Raw genomic sequence first — 25,811 nt, 5'->3', positions numbered from 1 at the left:
ATTGGGATTTTGTAAAATAAAGACAGATTCATCCATTCCAATGTGTCTCACTGAGCCTGTCAAGAGCCAGGAAGTCAAATGTTTTTTTCTTTCATACGATGGTTTCTAACACATTTATAAGATTATTTCTTTGTTACTTTGTATGTCCCTCCCCCAAGGTATAACCCCTACTTTCACTGTTTGATGTTGGTATAATTTGTGGCGGGGAAGAGAAACAAATCGTTTAAATAGGGATACAGGTGGACCCATTGCAACAACGAGACATACAAGTCATTATATCGAAAACGAACTTTACAACTTTGGTAGAGGGGGAGGAGGATTGGGTGGGGGGACGGGGGATGGATGGGATGGGAAGGGGAAACAAAGGAGGAGGCTACAATGCTTGATTAAAAAATGTACTAATTATCTTTCTCATGTAATTGTAACCCCTCTGTACAGTGTTTTCACAATAATAAATAAATAAATTTTTTAAAAAGAGCCAGGAAGTAACTTCAGGTATTTTAGGGGGATAAAAACAACCAAATTTTTCTCTATGTGAGTTAGAAACACAGTACATTTTTAGATAAATCATTATGCTTAAAATTGAACACACCAGTACTATAAGTAATAAAAAGTATTATACATTAAAATTTGGGCTTTATAGTTTATAGTTAATTTTTTAAGTTCTACAAAAAAATTGTGACTGAACATCAACATTTAACATTCACATTCACAGTATTTATTTAATAAGAAAGAAATGCATTCAGCATGCTTTCAGAATAACTACCAGATATTATCTGCAAAGAGCTTTAAATTTAGATATTAATGAAAATGCTGAAGCCATTATGTAAGTATTAATGTTTTTGGTAATTTATCATTAATAAATTATTAAAATACATAAGTATAGAAAGCAAAAGGATCCATAATTCAAATGTCATTAATTTTAGAGAGCACAGCTATCCTGCTCTGTATTTAATGTTTAGTTTTATTTGTTTCTAACAGAAAGTGACTAGTTATAATCTAGTGGAATCTTTCAGTTCTGTTCCACTGTAAAACAAAGAAAGACATCAAAATATTGAAAAAATAATCATTACAATCAGTAAAAATCATCTTTAGGACATTTAATCTGAAATACTTTTAAGTATAATTTTAACCCAAAACAATGTAAAATGTTTTAATTTTCCAGGTAACATTGAACATTGATAGTAATTGCAAGTAAAAATACTGATATAAAATATGTGTATGAAGCCAGACGCTGGTGGCTCACGCCTATAATCCTAGCTACTCAGGAGGCTGAGATCTGAGGATCACGGTTCAAAGCCAGCCAGGGCAGGAAAGAACATGAGACTCCTATCTCCAATAAGCCACCAGAAAACCGGAAGTGGCGCTGTGGCTCAAGTGGTAGAGTGCTTGCCTTGAGCTGAAGAGCTGAGGGATAGCGCCCAGGCCCAGAGTTCAAGCCCCACGACTGACCAAAAAAAAAAAAATGTGTATGTATTAATACAATTGCAAATATTAGTTTTCAACATAGCATTTACATGCTGTCTTCAAATACACTAATAAATGTGACTTAGTCTATGACATTAATTAATAATGAGGGTATAAATCTAGGCATTGTGGGACATACATATAATTCTTGCTAATCATAAGACAAAGGCATGTAGCTTTAGTATGGTCTTGTTTGTGATCATTCGGTTAAATACCCAAAAGTGTGATTGCTGGGTCATAGGGGAGCTCTATGTAGAGTCTTTTGAAGAACCTCTATACTACTTTCCAAAGTAGTCGAACAAGTTTACACTCCCACCAACAATGCAGTAAGGTTCCTTTCTGCCCACATCCTCTCCAGCATCTGTTGTTATTAGAGTTCTTGATTATAGCCATTCTAACTGGGTAAGGTGGCATCTCAATATTTTGATTTGCACTTCTTTTCTGGCTACAGAGGTTGAGCATTTCTTCATGTGTCTATTGGGCCATTCTTATTTCCTCTTCAGAGAAGTTTCTCTTTAAGTCTTTAGCCCAATTATTTATTGGGCAGTTGTTTCTTTGAGGATTTGTTGCTGGGGGATTTAATTTTTTGAGTTCCAAGTATATTTTAGATATGAGAGCCTTGTCCGTTGTGTGGCTAGTGAAGATCTCCCAATTTGTGGGCTTTCTATTAATCTTGTTAGCTATGTCCTTTGCCATGCAGAAGCTCTGCAACTTCATGCAATCTCATTTGTCCAACCTTTCTTTGATTTGTTTTGTTACTATTAAGAAAATTTCAGCTTGTTCCAAGGAAACCTACAGTTTCTCCTATTCTGTCCTGTAATGCTTTCAGGGTATCTGATTTGACTCTGAGGTGTTTGATCCATTTGGAGTTGATTCTGGTACAGGGTGATATACAGGTTGATCCATTGCAACAATGAAATGTACAAGACACTATGTTGAAAAGCAAACTTTACAATTCAGGGGGGAGATAAGAGGGGGGAGTGTAGTTGTAGAGATGTGAGGGATAGGATGGTAGGGGATAAACGGAGGAGGCAACAATGCTTGATAAAAAATGTACTCATTATCTTGCTCATGTGACTGTAACCCCTCTATACATTATTTTCATAGTAAAAAACTTATTTAAAAAAAAAGAAGACAAAGGCAGGAAGACTGAAAGTTCAAAGCCAGCCTCAGTAAAACTAAAGAGAGTCTATCTTAAAAATAAAATACAAATAAAAGGGTAGGTATATGGTTCAAGTTTAGCATTTGTCTAGCACATGCCACAACCATGGGTTCAATCCCAAGTACATTCAATGAGAAGAAAATATGTCTAATCTAGAGAGTATGAATAAATTGTAAACAATTTTTCATAAGGTCTTATTATATTAAATGTGCTAACAGTAGTATTATTACTAGCAGGAAAACAAAAATAGAAAAAAATAATGTGTTTATGATAATAATAAATAGTGTAAATTACAACTACTAGTATAGTAAAACAACTATCAAAACATAATTCTGTGCATCTATTGGCTTGGCAATTAAATTCTATAAACACTTTCTAAAGGCATAATAATAGATAAACATAATATGCATATTTTAAGGACTTTCCATATATACTTTTTAATTTAGAGAAAATAGAAACAATATAATATCCAATAAAAGGAGAGCTTACATAGTCTGTATGATTCAAAAATTGTGTTATTAAAATTATCATGTAAAATATTTAATAGTACTAAATATAGGAACATTTGTATATAAACAAGGGAAAAGACAGAAGTGAATGTATGTGTAGTGTTGACCAATGTATAAGAAAACTAGTAGTAAAAATGGGAAATTATTTGCATATATTTGAAATCAATGGGCACATACATATGTATATGTTTATTATTTTTAAAACAAGTATGCACACTAATTTCCCACCTTTAATACTCTTTTCTTATATGTTAATAAACACTACACATTAATTCACTTTTGTCTTTTCCTTTCTTTATATATAAACATTTGTCTTTTATATAAACATGGAGATTTGTTCATTTTATTCCTTTGTAACTTGGTTTTCTAACCTCCAACATTAATGATACCTCTTTAAAAATCTTTGAATTAGTTTTTTTTTTAACTAAGTAGGATTTTATGTTATCTTTTTATATCAAATTTTAGCTTTCTTGAACATAGCATTAAGCAATACTCAAATTCAACCCAAGGACCTTTAATTATGTATAACAAAAATCAGCATGAATTATTATCTATTACATAATAAATTCAATTAAGTTAAAATTTTTCTCCTTATCTTAATTTTACATCTACTTCAAGTATCAACACACTGCTTCTGCAGAAAGGAAAACAGTAAATATTTTAGACTTTGTGATATACCTATTTTCCATATGATTTATTTTTACCACTCTTTAAAACTGTAGAAATCCTACTTTCTCATGCCCAGGATTGATCAGACTTTATCGACAGGGCCATTTCTCTTTCACTTTTCACTGATAAATACTTATATGAATGCATACACACAATTTTCTGAATTTTTCCTTACAGATATTTGGATAAGAATGAAATACAAATAATTGAGAGTAAGAAAGATAAGAAGAGATGGCTGGACAAAAGCAGAGAGAGAGAGGGAAAGAGAATCAGAGAACAAATCAGAGAGAGACAAAATTAGAGCCCGAAAGAGAGATACAGAGAGACAGAATCAGAGGCAGAAAGAATCAGATAGAGAAAAGAAGAAATAGAGATAGAAAAAAAATTTGATTCATGTGTATATCTTTGGGAGGGATGGTACTGAACTCTATGGAAAAGAGGTGAAAATGCAGTAGTTGAGCTCACTAGACACTGATGAAAGTGAACTATACAATTCACAGCTTGTAGGTGGAGACAGATCAAAGGGATTGAGAGAGAGTAAGGGAAGGGAAGATAATGTGCAAAAGGAAATGCACTCATTACCTGACTCATGTAATCCCCTGTATATCACTTTTATAGTAGCAATAAAATAATAATTTAGAAACTTATCATTTAAAATTAATCTATTTTTTAAAAAATACTTGATAAAATTCACAAAGGATAAAAGATTTATTTTGTCACAAAATTTCAGAGATTTCAGTTCACGATCAATTGACGTCATTGCGTTGGGCCTAAGGAGACATGGAACACTGGTGTCTGGAGTATAAGCAGTGGGGGGGGGGCTGCTAAATTTATGCTGGTCAGTAAGCAAAGAGCAAGGGGAAGAGGCAAGTAGCTCCATGTCCTCTTCAAAGACCCACCCCTACTTATAGACTTCATCCTAGTAGGCTAACCTCCTAGTGTATCCAACACCTCTCCGTAACACCACCAACTGAAACCGGGCTTCCAACACTCAAGTCTTTGGGGGAGATTCCAGATAAAAACTATAACATTATACAAACTTAATTTTAAATTAACCTACAATAAAAAAATTCTTACTAAGAGAAATATCTTAGAGATCCTACTATCATTCTTGTCTATTCTGATAATATAAGTTATTGACAAGGAAATTAATTTAATTACAGTTAGTATAGCTGCATAGCACCACAGCATCTAAAAATCATTTCAATTTGGCTACTTATATTAATATAATGTCTCCGTTGCATGTCTTACTTAAGGGAACAGAAATTCTTCTATCTCATTTTCTTAAAAAATCTAAGGCATTACCATATAACCTAGCTTTTGTCAATTAAGTACATCCTCTCTGGCTTTATAAGTTTTAGAAAATAATCTAAAAGCACAAGGATAACAAAAGGATATTAGTAATAAACACGAACACAATATTTCCTTGGCACAGTTTTGGCTTTGTTTTACCTCCCATTGTAGCTAATTCTCCAAATCCAGTTATCATGAATGCTGATTTCTGAGTTTTTTGTGAATAAATTCCCTCAATTTTCTAAACAAACCAAGAAATTACATTGTTTTCTAAGTAATTTAGAGTTGGTTTCTGGAGTTGAAATAAGAACTGTAGATGTCTATCTCAGTTCCTTTTATGATGCTACAATAGAACAACACTGAGTGGTTAATTTATTAAGAACATAGATGCATTTCTTAGCCATCTGGAGGATGGGAAATCCAAGTCTGTGTGGGTTTATCTGCTGAGGGCCTTCCTGCAGCATCATTATATGGTCAAAGATGTAACACCAAAGAAAGCAAGAGAGTAACTTGCAAACTCAGTTTTTTTTTCTGCTAGAAACAATCCATAAAGTGGAGACATTATGATTCAAACTACTCTCCTTAGAGTGTGCAAAACTGCTGCATTGTGGGTAAAGTTCCTAGCAATACTATTTGGAAGACATCGATACATCCAAACCATGTAATACCAAGTAAAATAATCTTCAAAGTTGTATGTGGGATAGTAAGAACAGTATTGTCTTTAGTAATTTTGTGATAGTAGCCAGGATCTATGGGTTGTTGTTGTTGTTGTTATTATTATTATTATTTTGTGAAAGTGGACAAGTGCTGGTGTCTCAGATATGTAATCCTTGCATCTCAGGAAACTAAGATCTGAAGATCATAGTTTAAAGACAACTTATGCAGACAAATCCTCCAAACCATTATCTCTAATTAACCAGATAAAAAGACAGAACTGGTATTGTGACTCAAGTGGTAGAGCACCAGAGCAGCGGGCAAGGCCCTCAGTTCAAGCCACTGAGGCTTGAACCACTGATGAGTGATTTAACACACCATTAGTAAACAAAAACAAGAATTTAATATTTCCTGTCTAGGAAATGTTCATAGCACTATTCTGATTTCTCTTCTTTCTATAATCCAATTTTAAAATAAATGCTTGTATTTTCTGTTTGTAAATTAGTTATAACTATCTCATAGAGATGTTGTAAAATTTCAGCCAATAAATTTAATACAACATTTAAATTTTTAAACATAGGAAAAATACTTAGGTATGAATAATCTACTAGGAATAAATTGTTTTATAATATGTAAAGTTAGTGTGCATGCTCCATTTAGGGCATTAACCATGTAAAAATAATAACTCCATTAATAGTAACCTCCTTAAGGGCAGTGAAGGAGTGGCTTGTGCACTGGTATAGGCTCAGGTCCTAGAAAGTGTTACTCTATAGATATCTCATAAATACTTTTAGAATGAAGTTAATAGTTGTATATCCTTTATATCATCATAGCTGAGACAAGTAGGTAGGGTGCATTTACTGCCATAAAAATTATATGGAGAGCCGGGTGCTAGTGGCTCATACCTGTAATCCTAACTACTCAGGAGCCTGAGATCTGAGAATCACAGTTCAAATCCAGCCCGGGCAGGAAAGTCTGTGAGACTCTTAGCTCCAATAAACCACTAGAAAACTGAAGTGCCACTGTGGCTCAAGCAGTAGAGCACTTGCCTTGAGCTGAAGAGCGCAGGGACAGTGCCCAAGCAGAGTTCAAGCCCTACAACCGACTGAAAAAAAAATTATATGGGGCTGGGAAGGTGGCTCAGTGGTAGAGCGCTTGCCTTGCATGCATGAGGCCCTGGGTTCGATTCCTCAGCACCACATAAGCAAAAAGAAAAAAGCCGGAAGTGGCTCTGTGGCTCAAGTGGCAGAGCGCTAGCCTTGAGCTGAAGAGCTGAGGGACAGCTCCCAGGCCCAGAGTTCAGGCTCCAAGACCGGACCCAAAAAATGTTTTTAAAAAATTATATGGAGTATATTCTCCAAATCTAGCAAGTTGCAGAATATATATATATGTGCGTGTGTATAGATATATATATATGTGTATATACATACGTATATATGTATGTATATACATATATATGTATATGTGTACGTATATATGTATGTATATACATATATACGTATGTATATACATATATATGTCTGTATATATATACATAGATAGGTATATATATATATATATATATATATATATACATACATACATACATATATATATATAGCTGTGACCCACAGTGGTGGATCTAAGTGCTATATCTGTAATCTCTCAGGCTCTGTAATACCAGAAATGGATTGATTGATAATATGATTAATCAACTGTGGTATATTATCTAACATTTCAGGCCTAAATATCAAGCCAGTGCTTGAATACATGTCTGCTTATTCAAATCCACTGCCATCTCTGGTTAATATAAAAATTCACAGTACTTAAGGATAGTTGATTATATCCACACGTATTCACATAAATTTCAACAACAAAAATAAAGAGTCAGACTTTATTAAGAAATGCCTACAACTAAGAAAAATTAGAACTTAAGTTTAATTTTGTACATTCACTCTCTACAACTCTCTATGCTTCTCATTGTTTAGATGAAAATATTCTAGATATATAAACATATACATATATATATAGGAAAAGAAACTTTATTTTATATATTCATTGTCTTTGAGCAACTATCAAAGATTCTAACGTCACTGAATATGAATCACATTTAGATAATTCGTTAACAGCATGGGATGCTATAATCATAGAGAATAATAATTTTATGTCAAAATGCTCATTATTTCAGGAGGGCTTTTCAATGTTTTACAAAAATGTACTTAAAATGTTGTGTTAAGTTTAGTAATTATCACTGAATTAAGTGCCTAAAGGGTAATTTGAAATCTACTTAATAACTCAATGAATATAGTTCTAGTAAAATTATTTTATTAATCAGTAACTTTTTGTTATTAGACTCTTCAACTTTTGAGAGTGAGCAAGAAAGAGAAAGAGAGAGAGAGAAAGAGAAAGAGTAAGAGAGAGACAGAATTTTTTAAAGATCCAGGTAACTCTCCAGGCCTAGTCAGTTCCATATCTCTAAAATAATATTTCTTGCCTCCCACCTCTTCCTTTTTTTGCTGCAAAATGAGCACAGAAGTCATTCGAAAGAATGTTAGGTAATGCACAACAACAAAGAGGATAAAAATATCTCTTCTGTCTCATGTTCACTTAGATTAAACTGAAATTGAAGTTAATCTTTGTGAAAAGGAAGTCTAGTATGGGTAGTCTAACATAGGCCTCCTACTTTCTGAGATAAGTTTGCTCAGGCTGCCTCAGAACCATCATTTTCAATCTCTGATTGACCTAATTCTTCATAATGGCGAATGTTCAGGTGAATGGAAGGGATTTGTGTAAGCTTTCTGTCACTGAACAAAAGGCCTGAGGTAATTAACTGATGAACAAACAAGATTTATTTTGGCTGATCACTTTGCAGGTTGCAGTCCATGAGTGATATATCTCATTGCTTTGAGCCTGTGATGAGTCACTATATCAAGGTGAAAATAAATGTATGAGGGAGTAAAATCACTCATCCATGGCCAGGAAACAAGAGCAGGAAGAAGGAAGTGAAGTCCCATGATCCCTTTGCCAGAATAACCCCAACAACCTAGGCCTTACCCTTATTAGTTCCATCACTTGGAATAGTGGAGGTAGGTATTCCTCTAATGTCTACTTAGTGACTCACATTGCAGTTAGTGAATATTCACCCTTGACTACAGACTTTGTAAGACAATGATTAGTGGAAAGGCCAAGTCCAACAGTGAGACAGGTCACAGGAACACTGTACAACTCTTATTTTAGTGTGGTCCTTTTACTCCAACTGTTCTTATAGCTACCCCCCCTCTTGTTTTCTTCTGCATGCCTTAACTAGAACTACATAATCTAAGCACTACTTTATTCTTCGAAGGTTTTCTCTTCTATTAACTAACCTCCTTGTGGCATAATTGGAGTTTTTATAGTATCTAGGTAATATACCATCACAACACCTAATGATAAAGATGAAATTAATTGAAAGACATCCTGAATAAATTATTTGGGAAGCAAGATCATGCTTTAGGAATGAACTTTCAAATCAAAGCAATACAGCCAGAGCCACAACCCCCAAAAATTATCTTAAAAATTATTTATAACATGGAAAGGGAAGGGATTAAAAATTTTATAGAACACTTCTGGGAAGATTTGATCACTCTCCTCAATGAGTACTACAATCATTGAAAAAAATTCTGAGCTATGTTTTATCACTCTCGATATATTGATCATTAAACATTAACAAGGATCACTGGCATAATCTACCATTTCAAAGGAGTAATTTCCAAATATAACACAAATGAAAAAATATATATTAAATTATTTTGGAAATATCATTAACTCAATGATTGGAAGTTATTATAAATGATAAAGGACAAATCCATTCTGAGGATAATATCTAGGAAATCTTAGATAATGAAATTCACATACACTGTGGATCACTCAGCCATAAAGGATGAAATTATGTCATTTTTCAAACAACTATTTGGAACTGAAGATCATCATTTTGAGCAAAATAAACCTATCTCAGCTAGAAAATCTATGTTTTACTAATATGTAAAATCTAGAAATTAACAATTACAACAATAATAATAACAGGATGATATGCTTGTAAAAAGAGGACTGTGAGGATGAGAAAATAGAAGGAAGTGGGAAGAGAAAAGAGGTGGGCAGAGCATAGGAGAGAATAATATGATCAAAGTATATCAAATACAAGTGTAAAAGTAACACCATACACAATATTTTATTTCAGATATTTACATCTATATTCAAAATACTAATCAACAATTTTAAAATCCTTGTCCAGTTTTAACTTCACAGATTTGTTAATCTCTAAAATAAGGAAGTTATTTTCCTTTTTACACTGAAACAAACTTTATAACTATGTGTTAATCTTCCTTAATTATAAAGAATAATTAATCATCTAGGCCTGATGTCCCTTTGTGAATGTAATTTCTATAATGAACTCAATTTCTTTGACAAATGAGGATTAGTTGACATTTTTATTTCTTCTTTTGCCGACTTTGCTATTTTGTATCTTCAGAAGTTTTTCCATTTCACATAAAACATAGTGTATCTATTATAATGATGCTCATTGTGTTAGCTTTAGTATGTATAGACCTGTACTTTTTTGGTGCTATTCTCCCCTTTTTATCATTTGTTTGTCAGTCTCACAGATTTTCTAACTTTTGCTTTAAAATGATTCCATTTCTGGATTTATTAATTTTTAGGTTCATCATCTCAGCTTTATATGTGTATTGTATTTCATCAACGTTTGAATATCATCCTTTTTATTAGCTTTTTCTTAACTACTATTCTTTTTTTTTCTTTTTTTGCCCCCCTCCTCCTTCTCCTCCTCCTCCTCTTCCTCCTCTTCCTCCTCTTCCTCCTCTTCTTTCTTCTTCTTCGTCTTCTTCTTCTTCTTCCTTTTTCCTTCTTCTTTCTTCTTCCTCCTCCCCCTCCCCCTCCTCCACTTCCTCCTCCCCCTCTTCCTCCTCCCTCTCCCCATCATCCTCCCCCTCCCCTCCTTCTCCTCCTCCTCCTCCTCTTCTTCTTCTTCTTCTTCTTCTTCTTTCTTTTTCCTTCTTCTTTCTTCTTCTTCCTCCTCCCCCTCTCCCTCTTCCTCTTCCTCCTCCTCCTCCTCCTTCTTTTCCTCCTCCTCCTCCTCCTCCTCCTTTTTGTGCTGGTCCTGGAGCTTGAACTCTGGGCCTCGGTGCTGCCCTCAGCTCTTCAGGTCAAGGTTAGCGCTCTACCACTTGAGCCATAGCATCACTTCTGGTTTTTTGAGTAGTTTGTTGGAGATAAGAGTCTCACGAACTTTCCTACCCAGGCTAGTTTTAAACCGTGATCCTCAGATCTCAGCTAGGATTACAGGTATGAGCCACTGGCACCTGGCTTAACAACTATTCTTGAGTATATTTTTTTCTGTCCTACTTGCGACTGAACATCTTTGCTATGCCAGCTTTCTCTTTTATTGATTTAGATCTGCTAGACAACAAATATGAGTTTATGGAAGCAACTCCTATACTTTTTTTATCCCAATCTCTCCCTTTGGCTTCAGTTACAGAAACAAAATATCACTTAGGTGGGAAAACGCCCTGATTAAAGAGTCTCTCTGGTCAACTGAATTCTGGCAAAGAAATACAGGAAAAGACCACTGCAAATTCCTAATAAGGCTCATGTTTTAGTGGAGAAGTTTGTTCTATTTGACACTCAGTACTGCCTGAGTCAGCAATCAAAGACAATGATTGGAACTTTTCAGTCATTTTGGATCACAAATGATCTTGAGAATAGAATACATAGAGAAAGAAAAGGTAAACTCTTAAAGGAAGCTCGAATCTTTGAATAAATGCAGAGTTACAAACCTACACTATTGGATTACAGAATTTACTGTTACATGAAATAATTTTTTAAAAAATCTCCTTAGTGGGCTGGGAAGGTGGCTCAGTGGTAGAGTGCTTGTCTTGAATGCATGAGGTCCTGGGTTCCATTGCTCAGCACCACATAAGCAGAAAAAGCCAGAAGTGGCGCTATGGCTCAAGTGGAGCTGAAGAGCTCAGGGACAGCGCCAAGGCCCAATGACCAAAAAGAAAGAAAGAAAAAAATCTCCCTGGTTTAAGACACATGTAAGGAATGTCTCTTACATAGAACTGATCAAATGAAGAGTATACAAATATACTGCTTCTTCTTTTAAAAATAATTATTAAAAAATTGTCTAAAGTATTTAGAAATTAATCTTATAATTATGATTATAGTCTTCTTTTTCTGTTTTTTAATCCTGAATACTAGCATATGTTATTTTCCTATTATATTCTGACCTGTGTATAAACCTATTGCATCATAAGTACTTGGAAATAGAGTCTAAGCATATTAAATTATAGTGATAAATTATAGTGATAAAATGTGCACCTCCTCTAAATTCTAGTTTATTAAAAAGCTCACATTTCAATAGCTTTTACTTTTATAGACTCTGTCAAAAGACATTTACAACTGCATAATTCAGACAATCATTTGGTTAGAATAGGAGGGGAGGGAAACAGGTTGAAATTTGCCTTTCTGAAACTTCTTGATTCTTTTGTCTATTTTTACATACCAGACATACTTAACTAGTTGAAGTCAACTACTTGAATTATCCTAAAAGAACTCCTTTGATAATTATATGATTCCATACATTATTCTCATAATAAGATACTTAAATTTGGAAATCCAAAATGTGAATGGATGTGGAACATTCACTGACAATTGTAAAGCTTGGTGGTACTGGGTAATTATTTCAGGAGATAATGGATATATTGAGGCATCTGGAGAAGTAAACAGAAAAGAAAAAGTGAAACAAAATTATATACTCTCTGAAAAGATCAGAGAGCCAAGTCAAGAATAGAAATCAAATCCTGAAGAATTTTGGTATATTTCAAAAATGTGCAAATATACGTAGATAAATGTCCTGAGTTTTTATAGAGTACGAAGATCCAGAATTAACCAGCTACAGCTCAGTTCTAAGGTAAATCCAAAAATAAAGTGAACCTTCTGGGAGCAGAATATAAATTGAGAACACAGAGAAAATAAGATAAAAGAGTGGTCCATAACACAGAATGGAAGATGGGCTAAACGCTAGAGGTCTCAAAGTGTAGACTTATTATCTCTTTGAACATTACACGAAAACAATAAAAGAACGAACTTTTAGTATTTAAGTTTAACAAAAGGTTCAGAAAGCTTAATTTTTTATCAAATGGACAGTGTAAATGTCCCCCTGACAAATCCCACACAGAAGAATGAAAAAAAGAGAAAAGGAAGAATAATAATATCACTCAGTAAGTGCATGCCAGAATGTAAAACTGACCCATAAGACCAAAACCTATAACCCACTCTTTCAAAACGAAGTACGTAAAATTTACAAGATATAATCTATAATTAAAATTCAGAAATATTGATAGCATGGGAAAAGAATCAATATTTTAAAAGTCATTTAGTAAAGATTAAGGTAGGCCAGCCTCTGGTGCTCACAACTATAACCCTCGCCACTCAGGAGGCTGAGATCTGAGGATCATGGTTCAAAGCCAGCCCAGGCTTATTGTCAATAAACTACTCAGAAAAAAAAAAAAAAACAGAAATGGCCCTGTGGCTCAAGTGGCAAAGTGCTAGCCTTGAGCACAGAGCAGCTCAGGGACAGAGTCTGGCCCTGAGTTCAGGACCCATGATCGGAAAAAAAGAAAGAAAGATTAAACTAGGAATATGATAACAAATGAACATGATAGGAACACTGGTATGATTATTCAAGCTTACAAACCTTGGCACCTAGAAGGCTGAAGTAGGAGAATCATGAAATTAAATCTAGCCTGGACTACATAGTAAGACACTGATTCAATAAGTAAATTAATAAATAAGCAGCTAGCTTGTACTAGTATATAATATGCATATAGTATATTATATACATATTAGTATATGTGCTATTATTCATACTATAGTTTATATGTATATACATACATATATCCATATATCCATACATATATACACTATATACATACACTATAGATGTGGGTATATATGTATATGCATATATATTCTATATATTCTATGTAGTAATAGAGATATATACACTAGTGTATATTATATATACACTACATATAATTATTTATATACTGGTGCATATATATGTGTATGTACACATACACATTATATGTAGGATTAAATTAATTGTCAAATAATTGATAATTTTGGGAAGTATAATTGTGCTGGTAGAAGGGAAGTATAACATTGAATGAAAGCAGTAAAGAATGCTCTGTGTCAGTATGAAATATCAGTATGAAATCATGATGGAAAATTAATTCATTTTATATTTTGTTCTTGAAAGAGCCTATGAGTCATGATAGCCCCATAACAACAAGCATATCTACTTCCCAGATTTTATTTTCCAAATATTATTTCATATTAAAAACATTAGCTTTTTTGAAAATTACTAGTAATTTTCAAAAATTTAATGGTAATTTAATTACCATTAAATTACAGGACTGTACAAAGATAGCTAGAAGGCATACAAGAATTTGGATTTGTCTTTCATTTAACATGTACAACTTGATCCCCTCATAACTGACCACCAGAGTGGCTGTCTGACATTCAATATATATCCTAACCTTCCTACCAAGTTAACATTTTTAATGTTTTACTATAAAACAGAAAATACAAGACAAAGTCAAAATCTTATGGATTAAGTGATATAAAGTGGATTAATATGGCTGTTCACATAAACTATATATTCAATAAATATTTGTTTCCCATTTTATTTTACAATTTCTTTTATATCAACCCAACCAATAATCTTCCATATAAGTTTAACCTACCTGCCAATCTGACTACAGTACTTCATGCTGAGGAAAGTCTTTACATCTCACTATTTATATTTCCACTACACATGATAGTACCATTAAATGTAATTCAAAATGTGGTTCATATATAATATTTCAAGGTAATTTATGACATTTCAGTCATTTTATGGGAAAAGATTCAGGCAGGATAAAAACTATAGAATGTGAGAAAACATCTCCATGGCTGGAAACAGACCTTAGCAAACTGATCACTTGAAATCCCTACACTGTAAGCAATTATAGGTGCCTCTCAAAGCAGATATTTTTGTTTTCTATTTTTCTATTTCATTTTCTCATAGATAAATATAGAAACACATTTGTAATTCCCACTTCCACAGTTTCATTATTTCTTAATGGAGCCATTAAGTCAGTAAACATTATCAGTACTCAACATATTACAAGCACTGATACATACAAGAGATCCAGCATGGAACAAAAAGAGATATAATCTTTCTACCTCATGTAACTTACACTACATCTGGTGATAGAGCTAATTATATAGACATTGCAATGCAGCATGAAGAATGTGACAACACATATATTATGCAGACATTTTCCTATGTAAATTGGTAGCCACTAGAGTATTTTAAGCTAGTGAATAAAATATATTTCTATTTTTGAAAAATTGTTCCATGCACATTGTGCAAACATGATAAGAAGGAAGTCAGAAAGCCAAAGAAAGTTTCTCTGGGTCAAGTAGTGAAGTTAGAACTAAATAAAACAACAACAATAACAATAACATTTTTAAAACAGCATATAACTAAAATGTGTACTTTTGCTAAGAAATATGTACATTATATTCATGATCACATTTCTTATAATCAAGCAGAAAAATAAACAGTGCTGTTGGGTTCTGATTTTTGGAATTTTACAGATAAATTCAGATTCAAAGCAGATAAGTAATATGCTTAGTAAAACAGTTAAAAGAACAGAACATATTCTAATCATTCTGTCTTTAACTATTTTTTTCAAATTATTTTTTATTTCTCAAATTCCATTCCTACATGCTGAGTTTGCAGCAACTGATCTCAAGAGCAAGTGTTTTTTTTTTGTTTTTTTGTTTTTTTGTCGGTCGTAGGGCTTAAACTCTGGGCCTGAGCACTGTCCCTCAGCTCTTCAGCTCAAGGCAAGCACTCTACCACTTTATCTACAGCACCACTTTTGGCTTTTTGGTGGTTTATTGGAGTTTCACAGACTTTCCTGCTGGCTTTGAACTGCGATCCTCATATCTCAGCCTCCTGAGTAGCGCTAGGTCTGAGCCACCGGCACTGGGTTCAAGAGCAAGTTTTTATCTTACATTACATGAATATCAGAAGGAGCTTTGAGTCCAAGAGAGAAAATTCAATCTTAAGAGACACAGATGATTGACAATCCTCTTTACTAGAAGTTTATTTGCTCTAAATATATACTAAATTTAAGTTTAATATGAATCTGAAATAAATGTTTAAATAAATAAGCCTCTGCCAACTAAATTCTAAATGCTGTAACATGTTCCCATTTGCGAGCTCACTTTTCTTCAGACTTGGACCTTGTTTTGCTTAAATTTATAAAACCATTCTCTCAGAAGTTGCAAAGACTATATCATAATCAGCTTTGTTTCTTGTTCTCCAGTTGGTCTTTCTTTGTCAGGATTATTATCACTCATGTTTTAATACATACAGACTAATAAAGGAGGGCTTTTTCTCTGCCTTACTGAAGAATGTTGAATTTCACTTTGGTGAAATTTTCTAATTTTCCATTTTCAGCAAATGGCTACTGTCCTCCTGCATATCTATTTTAACTCTACCTATATATCAGAGTTTCATTTCTGTATCCTAAAAGTTCTCATTAAATAACTGAGAAGACATTTCATAAAAATAATCACTTGTTTTTCATAAGTTTGAAGTTAGACATGATGACTTGCATAAAAATCACTTATACCGGAATATCCAACCTTATATCCTACAATAGAATGTTGAGAGATTCTAGCAACACAGATTTTCCTTTATTTAAAAGAAAGTTTTTTCCTTCCTTTCCTTATTTGCTTCTATAAAAGAATACAAGGAACAAGAAGAAAAGAAAACTAAAGGTTAATATAAATGTGGTAGCAAATGGCTCAGCAAAATTATATGGCAAAATTATCTTCAGATACAAGCAAAATATAAAACCCTCACATATCTTTTTATGATTTATATTTCTATAATTAAACAAATTCAGAAATATTGATAGCATGGAAAAAATTAATATTTTAAGTCATTTAGGAAAGAATAAGCTAGGCCCGGCTCTGGTACCAACAACTCTAATCCGAGCCACTCTGGAAGCTGAGATCTGAGGATCGTGGTTCAAAGCCCAGTCCAGGCTTATCTCCAATAAACTACACAGAAAAAAACAGAAATGGCCCTGTGGCTCAAGTGGCAAAGTGCTAGCCTTGAGCACAGAGCAGCTCAGGGTCAGAGTCCAGGCCCTGAATTCAAGGCCCAGGACCATCATGTCAGATAATTTAATATGCAGTATTGATTTACATTTAAAGTGTAATAAAAAAAGTATGAAACATTCAATCAAAAATTATTGTTTATCAGTACAAAAATTTTATTAGTGGGGCTGGGAAGGTGGCTCAGTGGTAGAGTGCTTGCCTTGCATGCCTGAGGCCCTGGGTTCGATTCCTCAGCACCACATAAGCAAAAAGAAAAAAGCTGGAAGTGGCGCTGTGGCTCAAGTGGTAGAGCACTAGCCTTGAGCTGAAGAGCTGAGGGACAGCGCCCAGGCTCAGAGTTCAGGCCCCACGACCGGACCCAAAAAAAAGAAAATTATATTAGTAAATTTTGATTATACTAAATCTTGCAACAGAATATTATAGATTCTGTAGTATTCTTTAAAACTAGGTCAAGTAGTCTATAAAATATAATTTTCAGTATAGAATTAAATACAAATTATGAGAGAATTGACTTTTTATACTGATTGTAATTTTTATCACATTTCAATATTCAAATAGTAAAGAAAGTAACACATACCTCAATTCTTTTCTAACTAAGAAACCACGGATCCATCTTTGAACAATCAAAACTGGTGAATTATGAGCCAGAATTGTATTGATTCTTGAAATAATAAACTTAATGTTATTAATTTCATCTTCATAGCTTGATCCCTGTATAAAAATATTATTCAATAATTTTATGCCACATTAAAGTATTCTAGAAGACATTTTAAACTTGGTAATCTAATGATTTAAGTAAACTAACAAAACATTTGAAGGTTTCTTATTAATATAATAGTAAAATAATGCATTCTAACATCAGAGTAAATATCAAGAACTAGTAGCATTAATTAAGTTAAATTCTCTTCACAAAATAGAAGATTTTAGCAACTCTCTATTCAACCTTCTTCTGTCAATCTGATAGCATAAATACAAATTTTTCACCATAATTATCCTGATCTAGGAAAAGTAGTGGTATTAATTACTATTCAACAAAATTCTAAAAGTAGTCTTCATCAGCATAAAGAAATTGGGCTATGATTAATTCATATCTGTTCTTGGATCCTCTTGTTTATGATAAGAGGTGATACAAACTTTCCAATTTCTGATTATTCACTATTAATGATTATATGAACTGTTCTTTGTTTCACATACACACACATGTGCACACACACACACACACACACACACACACACACACACACACTCTATTGAAATAAAATACTTGCAGAACAAAACTTTGCTAAGATTCTTTCCCTCCTCTAGGCTTTTTTTTTTTTTTTTTGTCTTTTTGTCAGTTGTGGGGCTTGAACTCTGGGCTTGGGCACTGTCCCTCAGCTCTTCAGCTCAAGGCGAGCGCTCTACCACTTGAGCCACAGCACCACTTCCAGTTTTCTAGTGGTTTATTGGAGATAAAAGTCTCACGAAATTTCCTGCCCAGGCTGGCTTTGAACTGCGATCCTCAGATCTCAGCCTCCTGAGTAGCTAGGATTACAGGCGTGAGCCACCGGTGCCAGCCTCCTCTAGGCTTTAAACTTAGGGCAAGATACAGACTTTTGAAAACCCTGCTTGGGAATAAGGTCTGTTGGAAGAGTGGTACAAGTAGAAGTTCTTAATTAGCATTGATTGGCTGGCATGAAGCCCTGAATTCAAATTCCAGTACTGTCAAAAAACAACACAAAATAAAACAAAAAACCTCTCAGATCTACTATCAAATCATGCCACTGCCTTTTATCTCACTTCCTCATACAAAAATCTTTATCATCTTGGCTACTCCTCCATATAAAAGCAAAATCCTTCTCAGATTCTATGGGCATAGCATTCTCCCTCCCTATTACAGGTGTCTCCTTTGCTCTATTGGAAACAGACCCATTCCTTTATTCGCAAAACACATTTCAAATAAATTCATCTGGGGCTACTTTAAACTTAGGATCTTCCTACCTACCTGGACCTCCTAAGTGCTATAGGTGTGTACCTGACACAGCTTTTGTAATTTAATTTTATTGAGCTGTTATAACATTATGTTCCCAATTTTTCTATTTTTATTTTTTATATTTCTCAGCCTATATTACTAACTCCTCTTTTATAAAATAGTCAAGCATTTGGGCCCCTGAGGTGTTTTTCAAAAATATTATTATTCCTATTTGGTAATTGTAAGGTCCGCTCCTGGATGACTAGCAGACTCCACGCTCCTCTGCCAAGTACCTGCGTTACCTAGGCAACTGGGACACTGGAAGAGGTCACATCTGCATCCACTGAGGTCACATCTGAATTTGATGTGGCCACACCTTTCTCCGCCCATACCCTAGATAAGGCCTAGCCCAGGCCCAGATGCTCTCTCTCTGCTCTTTTCTAGCTCTTTTCTCTCTTTCCCAGCTCTCTCTTTCCCAGGCCTTTCCCAGCCACGTGGAGTGCCAACCTTGCCTGGTCCCAGCAGGTCTACTGAATAAACCTACCCCTTACCTGAATACCACATGCATGGTGCAGTTCTTACTCGGCTACTTCTTTTTAAAAACCTAACAGTAATCTCTGAGGATTACCTTCCTTGCTTCATGTTATTACTTCCATGGTACTGCCTAATAACATACACTGATTATACAGATGTATTACTTGTCAGGAAATCCTTCTTAAGTAACAGCCTTATAAGTCAATCTCCTGTTTTATTTCTTACATATCAAAAACAAATAGCTATTTCATCAAATACATATTTTATGGCCTGTAGTCATTAAAAATATTCTTGACTTCTCAACTAAGTAAACCCACATTTTTCTTTCTTCCCCACTCATTTCCACAAAATAAATCCAGCCTAGCAAATGTCAATCTGCCTCTTATATTCTATATTCCCTGTACCAATGTATTAAATTGGCCATTATAAATTAAGGCCTAAATTTCTGGGATAAACTCCTCTCAAAAACCCCACCATATTGTTAAAATTCGAATTGACAAGCTTATTAGTCTAGGTTGGGTGAAGCACATTAAATCACCATGTACCCACATCAAATATGTTGGTATAATTTGAGGAGTGGAAGGGAAAAAACAAATCATTTAAATAGGGATACAGGTGGACCCATTGCAACAATGAGATGTACAACACTTTATGTCGAAAAACGAACTTTACAACTTTGGGGAGGCAGGAAATGGGAAGGGATAGGAAGGGGAAACAAAGGAGGAGGCAACAATGCTTGATAAGAAATGTACTCATTACCTTGCTCATGTAATTGTAACCCTTCTGTACGGTATTTTCACAATAAAAAAACAGTAATAATAATAATAAATCACCAAGTAAACAAACCAAAGGACAATGCAAATAATAAATAGAAACTATACCAATCAAAACTCACCAACCAACCTCAAAGAAGGAACTTTTAACTTTAATCAATCAAATGTCTTTTCTTGCTTTTCTTGTTTTGATACTACTGGGGTTTAAATAGCAAAAGCTGAGGTTTGGAGGGCAGGAACTCAAGCACTTGAGCCAAGTCCCTGCTCTTGAACTGAGGGCCTAGGCAATGTCTCTGAACTTTTGTGCTCAAGGCTAGCACTCTACCCTGTGAACCATAGTTCCACTTCCCACTTTTGGGGTAGTTAATTGAGATAAGTCTCATAGGTTTTCCCATCTGGGTTGGCTATAAATCACAATCTCAGATCTCTTCCTCCTAAGTAGCGATGATCATAGATGTGAGCCACTGGCATCAGCTCCCAACTCCTTTTCAATTATTTTTTCTAACACAACTTTATTATGTTTCCTGGCATGTGATCCTCTTATTCTTCCCTCCTAGTTGGTATGACACCTCTACCTCCCAAGTAGCTGAGATTCCAGGCACGAGCCATAGTACTTAATCCAAAATATTTTGTGTATATCACTTCTGCAGCCACATTATAAAAGTTCTTTCTCTTGCTTCCATGTCAATACTAGCTGCTTTGTGGTATGGAACTACTATGATTCATGAATCAGGAAATACTTGGGTTTAGTTTTTTCTTTTATCAATTCAATTACCATCCTCCCCCAAATTACAAATAAAGGATGATTTGTCTAGAAAAAAATCAAGTCTGTAAAGGCTTTATATATTTCCTCAAGATATTGCAAGGTAAAAAAAAAAAAAAAAATGCAAAAAAAAAAAAAAAAAAAGATATTGCAAGGTAAATCCTGTCTCCTAGGTTCTTAGGTAGCATTTTGATCCAGCTATATTTTCAATATTATTTGACATGTCAAACTAAATCTGTAAACTCTGAAAACATTAAACCACTTTTTGTCACTTGACTGTGCCAATCTCTATCAATACCTTTAAGTCTTGCAAGTGTTTTCCATTCTATCTCATTTATTCACTAATCATAGGAACACATCTATTTTAGTAAAGATTTCTTAATAAAATATGTTAAAGTATAAATACTTAGAATACTCTGTTCTTTTCATTCCTTTTCTACCATAACTAGGGAGCTGGATAGCAAAGGTTTTTAAAGAAAATATATATGCAGTTCTCTCATGGATTTTGTCTGTACTCAGATTCAAGATACTTTCCCCACTGTTTCTTTAATCATTGCTTTTTCTCTATTTGCATTAAATTCTCTATTGTTATTTCTATTTCTATATGTTATCCTGGATTTGAACTCTCACTATTCTTTTTTTTTTGGGGGGGGGGGGTCCAGTCGTGGGGCCTGAACTCTGAGCCTGGGCGCTGCCCCTCAGCTCTTCAGCTCAAGGCTAGCGCTCTATCACTTGAGCCACAGCGCCACTTCCGGCATTTTTCTTTTTGCTTATGTGGTGCTGAGGAATCGAACCCAGGGCTTCAGGCATGCAAGGCAAGCTCTCTACCACTGAGCCACCTTCCCAGCCAAACTCTCACTATTCTTTTCTCAACATTTTCATATATTTCTTCTCAGCTTAACAAATTCATTCTATGAAAGTTCAGCATTCTTTTTTTATTGTGAAAATACTGAACAGAGGGGTTACATTTCTTATCAAGCATTGTAGCCTCCTCCTTTGTTTCCCCTTCCCATCCCTTCCCATCCTTCCCCTTTCCCCCACATTGAATTTTTTTATTTAACTTGTCAAAACTATTCCACTGATATGGCAGAAACTAAGATCTTTCCTGGAGATTCCAACCATCCTATCACAGATGGGGCTCTGCACATACCAGATGGGTTCTGCTACTCATTGTAACTTTGCTTGTCCTTTGGCCTTTCCATGAAACTTATTCTGTGATTTATAGCAACTGGTACCATCTGTCACTTGGACCATCATTGTTCTCAATAAATAAGAGGATGTGAAGAATTTCTTCCAGTTTTGGCATTTTATTGGGTTTACTGATTCTGGAAAAATGCTTTCATGTCATGCTTCTCTAGTTTCTTCTTTTGATTCAATTTTCTTATTCCACTCAAGTTGCCATAGCAAAGTGTAATAAGCTGAATAACTAAGAACAGAAATGGCTATGAAATACAGGTGGAGATCCCAGAAAATTCAGAGTCTAGCTTCTGAATAACTGCCTTCAGGTTTATGGAAGATGTCTTCCCATTGTGGTTTCACCTGATAGAAGGAAGAAACTATCATGTGCAAACCATGTGCTCAATTTCACCACAAATAAAAACAAAAACAAAACAGAGATCTCTTTAAAGCTTCCTATGTGACAGCAGTAAACCCACTTTGATGGTCAATTCATCTTTCAAAGTCCCAAAATATCTCCAAACAATATCACATTGGAATTAAATTTTGACATGAATTGAGGATAAGGCACATGATTTTTATGGGTAAGGTAAAGCAATCTTAATAATCCAAAAAGCCTTATATTACTTTTGCTCTTACACAATGCTTACAAAGTATTTATCTAAAGATAAATAAAAACTTACCTTTTACTGGGTTCTATTGATGAAAATTATTTCCACTTAAAAAATGGCTACTTTGAGGGGCTGGGCATGTGGTTTGGTGGCAGAGTGCTTGCCTAGCATGCATGAAGCTCTGGGTTCGATTACTCAGAACCACATAAACAGAAAAATCCAGAAATGGCACAGTGGCTCAAGTTGTAGAGTGCCTTGAGCCTTGAGCAAAAGAAGCTTAGGGACAGTGCCCTGAGTTCAAGCCCCAGGACTGGCAATAAAAAAAAAAAGGCTAATTTTTATTTTCTAACCATTATTATTAAAACTCAAAAAATGTTAACACTAATATTACAAAATAATTAGCAGTGACATACTTTTACAGATTTATAAGCAGTTATGTAAAAATATTCCAATTTTATCATTTTAAATTTCCCAGTCATAGCCATTATTCAATATGTATGTGTCCTTCACTTGTGATGCTTATTCAAATTAATTTGCTGTGTATATACAGTCATGTGCCACATAATGATTTTTTTACTTAATGACAGACCAAACATACAGTATTGGTTCCTTAGATTATATCACCAAGTGACATCTAAGCTAAATTTGTTTGTGTAACAAGACCAGGTTATATTTTGACAATAATAAAATTATCTAATATGTCTCTCAAAATGTATTCTATTGTTAAATGTGAATCCACATATTAAAATATATTTAAAACACCTAGAATATATTTTACTTTTTCTAAAAAAAATTAATTTTTCTCTATAGCTGAGGAAATAATCACTTCTGTACTTTTAGTAAATTTCTTTAACTAACATGCATAAGTTATGAAGAATGCTTGTCTTATGCTTATCTATCCAGTATTCTGTAACCTCTAGGTTTCAACTTTTACCAACATTTTATGCCAATGAAGATTTGATTATGACAATGCCACATAATACTTATTTAAGAATTTAGTATTTTATACTCATCTAATAATATGAATTTTATGACATTTGAGTAATATAAAATACCTCTCAATGGAATCATTATATACCAAAACTGAATAAAGATCTACTTCAATTAATAAAACAAAAATATTCTTTACAACTTGGTTTTCAGCTCAATAAAAATTATGCTTGAGGCATAAAACTCATCAATTTTCAGATATAAACACATTACTGATACATTCACATATTTTATCTAAATGATGCACAACTATTAAACAGTCCTCATATTTATGTTTAGAACTTAGAAGATAAAACTTTATAAATTTATTTTAAGTGAAACCCTAAACAGAAGAATACCTTTTTCAATGCAGGGCAGAAATTAAAGAAAAGTCGGTGGTTAAAGGTTTTGAATCTTTCAGGAAGATGCCAGTTCTGAATTATTTCTTCATCAGAAATCACATGATGATCCAATGCCTTGAGAGTCCATATACTGTTAACAAGAACATGTCTGTATCCTTGTTTAAGGCTGACTGGACAATCAAACATAGTGAGGGCAATGAGGTTTGGACAGGCAGATAACACACACACATTTTTTAACTTTGCAAACCCATTGTCATGAAGATAAAGGAGTTTGAGATTCTTTAATCCGTTCCAAAATTTGGTATCTGGCAGAGTTTTTATCTGAAATGGTGTTAAAGATAGATTGTTAAGCTTAAATATCATATTTATACAAATTCCATGAAAAATAGTAAAAAAGAAAAACTAAACATCTAAACTCCACTATCTCCCAAATGGCAACTTCCTAAGTAATCAAATGAAATATTTGAAGCATGACTGGGAAAACTAAATACAGTGGGCACTGGGAATAAGCTGTTCTTAACAGTATTATGAAATTCATAATGTAATATTTTGTTCAGTGAAAAAATCTTTGATAATAGACCAATTCTATCCTTTTCAAAACATTTTTTTCTTAAACAAAGAATTAAACATCTGTAGTGTGTGGTTTAAGTGGAATTAATGTAAAGGCCTCAATTCAAATCACAGTATGGAAGGAAATAAAAAAGTGTCCAAACTATTCTTAGAGTGCAACCTTAAGAAATAAAATGCAAAACATAACAAACCATACATTATTTGTATATTTTACATTAATCTATTTGTTTATATTTTCATAGTGTGTTTATACATGTTACATATTTTTCCATTTAATTTTAGTTTACATTTTAGGTGACAGACAATTTGGAAACAATTTTATACACAGAAAATGTAAGTACTTATTCTATATAAATTTCATTTATATGAAAAAAATCATTACTGCTTACCTGATTTCCATGGAGATCAAGTTTGATTAATTTTATACAATTTTGCAGTGGATAAATATCTGTAATAAAATTGTTTGAGAAAATGCAGACTCTAAGAGAGATGCATGATTGTAAACTTTCCACTGATTTTAAGTGAAGGCCATTGAATTTTACAAAAACAAAATCTTTTTGATTTTCAACTATATTTTCATTATAATGACTCCATTCTTCATGACTAGTTAGCTCTTTTAAGATTGTTCCATGAAACATCTAAAAAAGGAAAATTGCTTTAACTTTCTTCAAAAAAGAAAACTCAAAACAAAATATTTGATAAGAATAGCAATAGGCAGAAATGTTAAAACTAGAAGGGAATATCTAATCCTATGGAATCTTCTGTCCCAATATCTCTAAATATTAAGCATTCATATAACTATTCCTGACTGAAAAATATATCCCTGTCCTCATCAGTGTACAAATCAATAAAGGAAGCAAATCCATGGGACTCATAACATAACTTCTAGATAACAAAACTATATTTCAATGTAGTCAGTAAACTAATATTGGCTTAAGGATACTGTTAACTACATTAACAAATAAATTTACACTAAATAAATTAATAATTCAGTATAGTGATAATCTTGGAAGAGGCTGAAAAATGCAGGCATAGGAAGATAAGGTGCAATACAGACCTTCCATTGGTATGATAATATTTGTTTCCTTTTTAGTTTGTTTGGTAGCACCAAGGTTTGAACTCAGTTTCACC

General features: G+C 33.7%; 1 protein-coding gene across 1 annotated transcript in view; it reads right to left on the bottom strand.

The window, feature by feature from the left end:
- Positions 1–25,811, bottom strand: part of Lrriq3 (leucine rich repeats and IQ motif containing 3) — an 86,285-nt gene that overhangs the window by 47,103 nt on the left and 13,371 nt on the right. The window contains exons 2-4 of the mRNA XM_042681381.1: positions 25,070–25,318; positions 24,108–24,431; positions 17,549–17,682 (exon numbers count right to left, since the gene is read on the bottom strand). Of these exons, the coding sequence (XP_042537315.1) occupies positions 17,549–17,682; positions 24,108–24,431; positions 25,070–25,318 (707 nt within the window). The remainder of the gene's footprint in view (positions 1–17,548; positions 17,683–24,107; positions 24,432–25,069; positions 25,319–25,811) is intronic.

The sequence above is a fragment of the Dipodomys spectabilis genome, unplaced genomic scaffold, assembly GCF_019054845.1.
Source record: "Dipodomys spectabilis isolate Male_0828 unplaced genomic scaffold, ASM1905484v1 ptg000002l, whole genome shotgun sequence".
Lineage (NCBI taxonomy): Eukaryota > Metazoa > Chordata > Mammalia > Rodentia > Heteromyidae > Dipodomys > Dipodomys spectabilis.
This window is presented reverse-complemented; position numbering and strand designations above follow the sequence as displayed.